Below are 6,233 nucleotides of genomic sequence, written 5' to 3' on the forward strand. Positions count from 1 at the left end.
TCTGTGATGTTACATGTTGTGAGGTCATCACTACAACAAAGAGCACCCCTTTACTGCTGTCCGTTATCTTATCTTTGCCTTAGTGTAACACAGAAAATAGATAATGGGCCTCATTTTACGAATGAAGAATGTCCGAAATGAGAGCCAGACCAGTACCGGGCTGTAAGCCTGGCTGGCTAAAAGCACACTGAACCTCTGAGGGCTACTTCTCATACCTGCTTTCCAGAAAACTACCAGCTCTCCATTCCATCTCCGATTTAAGTTTGGGCTTTAACAAGAAACAGCAGCGTGAGCTGACCTCTTAGCTCATAGGTGGAGGAAATTAGAGTGGCCGAGGTCGCATTCAAACAGTGTTAATCTTGTTGTGGGGGGTGCAGTACAGTTCCTTTGAAGCCCAACAAAGCTCGTCTTGCCACGTCTGTGTCAATCAGGGCCACTCGCACAGCCAGCAGTCAGAGGCTGGCCCTGTGGGGCCCGAAGGCCTTGTTCTCTGTTAGTCAACAGAAACTTGTTACAGGAGAAAGTGGCTTTGTTGTAATGTGGGAAGGAATGCCTTTCTTATTCTTAAGGAGGGCTTTAATAGACTCTAGTTACATGCATTTATAGGTTAAAGGGGGTTTATGACTTTATTCATTACCCAGCATCATTACTCAGATGTAAGCTATCATATTTTATTGAAACCTGTAAACACCTGCAAGTTGATTTGCATGCCAGTAGGTCTGTGGCTAAATGTTCTGGCTCTTGGATATTATAATAAAACTGTCCACAATAGTAAGTGTGTTGAAGAAATGTTACAGAGTCTTACATAACATTTGCACAGTGCTCACCCTTTCACAATATAATCCAAAAAAGCTTTTTTTTAAATAAACAAAAATAAATGCACATAACTTTTCCCTTTACAACGTTAGATCCGTATTTCTGCACTATAAAAGCCTGAAACGTTACACCATGCTGAACTATAGTGTAATGATGTGTGACAATAACATCTTAAACAGTCTTGAAGCAGCTTTGACTCCTTTGATGTTCTCATTTTACAGGCCTCGAGGGGCTCCATAACACATCTTCTTCCCACAGCCATCAAAAGCTAAGGATTATCATCCTTCTTCTGATCACTTCTATATTTACATAGAAGGAGAAGAAGGAGAAGTAAACAGGAAAAACACACCAGAAATCTAACAGGAAAAACACACCAGAGCGGGCCACATTAGCTTAGTGTTGACGGATCTTTACTGTAAGAAGACTTAATAACTTGAATTGACAACTTACCCAAAAATAAAAAGACTGCTTGCCATAATAGCTGGTCAGCTTTACACTGCAAATACCAAAATGTGTTGCATGTATGTACTTTTAGCAAAAGTCAGATTTAAAGTAAATTCCACAGCTGTAATGCAGCTTAGTCCAGAAAATATAAAAAATGTGGTGCCCTGTATTATGGTCGTTTGCTTGCATTATAATTTTATCATTAACCAATCAAAACATTTTTTTTGGGTGACCTGAGGGTGATTGTGTATTATAAAATAATTGAGTGGAACACACAACATATTAGCTGTTGCAGACAGTGTTGTCGAATATCTAAACAAATGAAGACGGTGTGTGCTTTAATGCTACTCCCTCTCCACTGGGACAGCTCGGGGTATCCTGGGAGTCTGAAGATGTGCGCTGGCGCTTTCCATGCTGGAATATTTTGTCAAGAGATAAGAGTTGAGAGTCAGGAGGGGCAGTGGGTATCATCTCCAGTTTGATTTCTGGAAAAGTCTGGTCAGGGAAGATGACCCTCAGGTGCTCTTCAAACAGCTCTTTAAGCTTCCTGGCTGCCATGGCGACCTCTGTGTCCGCCTGCTGCACAAGTAGAAGCAAGGATGAGAGCAAAGCATTTTATCACCAGGTGTTTAAGTGCTCATATTATGCTTTTTGGATTTTCCCTTTCCTTTATTGTGTTATATATCTATTTTATAGGATACAAAGGGACTTACCATCTCCAACAGAAAATACTCTTCACAAACTGCTCCTAACCGCTCTATTGTAGTCCAGCCTTTACTTCTGTGACAAACGTGCATCACTTTGTAACACACGTTATAATGCTCGCCCAGCTGCTAGCATGGCATACCCTCATAATCTGCTTCTGACTGGCTAGTAGTCCTCACCTAGCTACTCCACATGTGCAACTCCTGAAAAATATGAAATAGAAATGTGATGCCTCACTCTGTAGCTAAAACAGAGAGCTCAACGCACAGGATGAAAAGAAAAAATATATGGTGTTTTATGAAAATTACACCATATAAACCTATTCTAATTTAACCTCTAAATACAAGAAGGAACCTGAAAATGAGCATAATATGAGCACTTTAAGAACTAAATAATGCTGAAAAAATATTTCTGGACTACCTGACTGAGGACTGCACGATTGCCAAAGACGAGCCTTATGTCTGATACAAACTCTGCAGGGCTTTGGTAGCACAGACTCTGCTTGGCTTCCAGTCGTTTTCTCACAGCGGAAAGATCCATTGGTCCTTTTATAGTCAGCCTGTTATTAGCATATACCTTCAGTATTTAGAAAGAGAGAGATAATAAAACTTCATGGGAAGATGTTGAAGTCAAATCATGATTAATAGGTCATATATAAAGTATTACATGTTGGCATTGTCCAGTGGTGGTCAAGTATTTGTATTCCATTTTTTTTCTTGAAGGTTTATAATAAACAGAGGTATTTCAAGCAAAGATGTGCACTGTAGTTAAGTGCTAACCCCCCTACAGTGTTGTATGTAACATCATGTAGGCGCTGTGGAAGACGCTGCCTCTCCAGTAGCAACGGATGCTGGTAACTTTAATTTCTTTGCAGGAGTCCTCCCAAAGGGATTAATAAAGCTAAGTCTAAGTCTAAGTCTAATGTACAATGTATAATTTATAATTGTTAAAGGTAATCCACTGCAATAGCAAAGAATACAAACTATGTGTAATCAGGACAAATCCCTTTAAACTTACAGTACCTGACTGTATGGCTCGGCTTCTGATTCATAATGTCTCTGTATTTACTCAGAAATACTGCTTATTACACATCATTAAAATTACAGTTACAGTAACTCCATGTGACATTAATCCTGTGAACCTTTCGCCCATCGTCAGCCAAACTTTTAGACTCACCGAGGGGGATACGGACCCTTGAAAGTCTGAACTCAGCTCGCTGCAAAACAAGTGCAGCAGCAGCCTCTCACACTTCTGCAGCGGTATAAAAAAAGACAATTGACTTCAAACAACTGATCACCAAATACAGCTCTACAATCCACAGTCTATTGCATCTGCTTACGTAATCATTTGAACCTGACACAAGTTCCATGTTGGTGAGGTTTGCCTCCCGGAACAGAAGATCTGACAATGATGCTGCTTTGAGTCAGCCCAAATACTGATGTTGTTAAATCACTACAAATCACTGCAATAAGCAACATATTGCTTATTTAATTACAATGCTCCACACACAATTGTACTAAGAAATGGCAAAATTATAGATTTTCTATCATTCTTAAATGTTATTATTGTACTACATAATATAGTTATAGTAAAACCAATCCAGAACTATGACTACATTGGTACAGGGGGTACAGAGGTCAGGTGACTATCCAAAATATTATTTTACTAAAACCATTTACTCCAATTTCTATAATTCTTTCATCTTTACTGCAACAAAATCACTGTGATTGAAAAAGAAATAGAGTACTGACTTGTTTGTCCAAAGGCGGAAATCCTCCATCAGAATCTGGCTCCTTTTTTACTGATTTGGTTTCAGGTTTGCTTTTGAAGTCATGCTCCTTCTCAGGAACTGAAAGGTCACGGCAGAAAGAGCAAAACCATTCCCCACTGAAAAGAAACAGTCCAGAGACTCACTACAAAAGCCAGTAAGCAGAAACATTAATTAAATAAGAAATGCTGCTCTCGTTTAAAAACCTCACACCAAAATGTGAAAACAACTTTTTTTACCTTGATTCTAATATGAACATGAAAATCAAAAGAAACATGAGTTAGGTTTTTTTTTATCTGAAACCATCAATTGATTAATTAATTGCTTGCCTAGGAGATTTGAAGAGAGTTGGAACATGGCACGAAAGATGAAAAAGCTTGGCACACGTATGGCAGCACAGCAGCTCTCCCCCAGTCTGACACACAGTACACAAGCCTTCATTACAGCCTTTCAGCAGAGCTGGGTGCTGGTCTACCTGCGCTTCTCCCAGTGACCGGATGGGACTTGGAACTTTAGTCGTACTCTGGACCCATGGACTGCTTGAAGGTTGTAAAGGGCTATTGGGTTTGTTGTCTGTGCTTTGGAGAGTAGTCGGGACTGTGTTCCTCTCCCCTTGGCCACTGATTTGGGGTTGGTCACCTGTGCTGTCAGGAAGGCTCGCTCTTTGGTTGGCTTGTACCTGTAATCCACAAAAAACATTGTATAACCAATATGTAATAAGTGGACTCAACTTTGCCCACAGGATTATTACTGACAACCCAGGTGACCCTCCCGCTTTATGTTTTGAAACTCTAGCTGTTGGCTTGCTTACAACCTGTCTCACTGCTTATGTTTCTTTCCCCGTCTTACTTCCTTGCAGCAATAGTCTCAGATCTCAATGTAACTCTGGTTTGAGACCAAATTGTCATAAACAGCAAATTTCCTTTAAATTAGAACTTTGTTAGTCATTAAAAAATCTTGCTACAGTAACAAGCTTTGCATCTCCCAAAGTGCAAGTCAACAGTTTATATAGAAAAGTCCTTGGGCTGTACAAATAACCTAATGTCTCCTTACATAGCTACTGCCATCATCAGGCTCATCTTTAATGACAATGATGGGCGCTGGTGACGATCTTCGTCTTTTCTTGACAGCTGAGCCCACTGCTCCACTAGCTGGGTGTGTTTCTGGCGGTTTCCAGGTTACGATCCTTGGGAGCAAGGCATCAACCAATTAAAACAAAGCCAAATTCACTGGAGAGACCAATGGTACAAAGAGAGTGGGTTCATATTAAAACAGTACTGTTCAGACCTAAACAATATTCAGAGGGCAATAATCTGTGCTTTTGTGTGTGTTTGTGTGTGTTTGTGTGTGTGTGTGTGTGTGTGTGTGGGCCATGTTTAGCTACATTTGTGGGGACCAAAAACTGTGAATACAGTATACTTATGGGGACTTGACAGCTTTGTGGGGACAAAATGCTGGTCCCCTTAACGGTAAAGGGCTTTTTGAGGAATAAGACTTGGTTTTAGGAGTACAGTTAGAGTTAGGTTATGGTTAGGGTAAGGGATAAGGTTAGGCATTATGCCAATGACTGGTCCCCACAAAGATAGCCAGACACGAATGCGTGTGCTTGCGTGTGTGTGTGTGTATGCATGCAGTTGTTTCCTTACCCTGTTTTCTCCTCTTGGGATACAGCAATGTACCCTAGTGAATTCTGTTGTTCTTGTCCTTGAGAGGAATAAAAATCAGTTTTCCTTTCCGAATACGGCAATACGTATAGTCTTCAAACAAATACAACTGGCACAGACATACAGACCATTGCTGTGGAGCAAAGAAGGTGGCAGGCTCTGGGGATAGCTTGGTTTCTGCAAATATATTGGGAAACCGGACTCGTTCCTCCTATTTGGATATGTAGGCTCAATCTAAACACAATAATTGCATGTTGTTTACTTAACTGCAAATATAATATGCACAAATGTAGTTTAAATAAAGGGACGGAGTCACTTGCCGTCTGTCCTGATTGAGGTGAACTGACACCACCATTGATGGCCAGTGGTGTCGTACGGGTGTATAGAGGTGCAGAGGAAAATACATCCAAAAGTTTGGGTTGGTAGCTGGAGCTGCTTCCCATTCCCCGCAGAGGCTACAAGACAGAGAAACAGCAAGGTGGGAAGAAATGCTGCAATCATTTTTATCCGACGTTCCTGTCATGCCGTGTGATGATAGAGGTGGAGATGAAACATAGCGCTTTCATTACTCTGACGCTGGCTGCGTGGGTCGATGCCACGTTGCATTATCCAGAACAGAGGACTAAACTCAAAACACAAAAGACTCAGAAGGTCTAGGCTGATCTGCCTGAGACTTATTATTGTTCAATATTAGCTTTAAAGGTCCCATGACATGGTGCTTTTTGGATGCTTTTATATAGGCGTTAGTGCTCCCCTAATCCTGTATCTGAAGGCTCTTTCCAAAAATTCATTCTTAGTGCAGAATTACAGCCACTAGAGCCAGTCCTGCAATGAGC

The 6,233-nt window shown here is 40.9% G+C and overlaps 1 protein-coding gene across 3 annotated transcripts in view; it reads right to left on the minus strand.

Annotated features, from left to right (window-relative positions):
• Positions 1-853: 853 nt before the first annotated feature.
• The window catches only part of LOC117948474 (transcription intermediary factor 1-alpha-like), an 11,110-nt gene continuing 5,730 nt past the window's right edge, over positions 854-6,233 (minus strand). The window contains exons 10-18 of one of the 3 annotated variants that reach the window (XM_034878099.1): positions 5,718-5,852; positions 5,526-5,631; positions 5,380-5,437; positions 4,787-4,919; positions 4,063-4,412; positions 3,717-3,852; positions 3,142-3,216; positions 2,386-2,541; positions 854-1,836 (exon numbers count right to left, since the gene is read on the minus strand). In XM_034878099.1, the coding sequence (XP_034733990.1) occupies positions 1,573-1,836; positions 2,386-2,541; positions 3,142-3,216; positions 3,717-3,852; positions 4,063-4,412; positions 4,787-4,919; positions 5,380-5,437; positions 5,526-5,631; positions 5,718-5,852 (1,413 nt within the window). In that variant the 3' untranslated portion in view covers positions 854-1,572. Of the gene's footprint in view, positions 1,840-2,385; positions 2,542-3,141; positions 3,217-3,716; positions 3,853-4,062; positions 4,413-4,786; positions 4,920-5,379; positions 5,438-5,525; positions 5,632-5,717; positions 5,853-6,233 lie in introns of all 3 variants that reach the window. The other 2 variants (XM_034878098.1, XM_034878100.1) reach the window with 2 other exon arrangements.

Source organism: Etheostoma cragini, chromosome 8, assembly GCF_013103735.1.
Source record: "Etheostoma cragini isolate CJK2018 chromosome 8, CSU_Ecrag_1.0, whole genome shotgun sequence".
NCBI lineage: Eukaryota > Metazoa > Chordata > Actinopteri > Perciformes > Percidae > Etheostoma > Etheostoma cragini.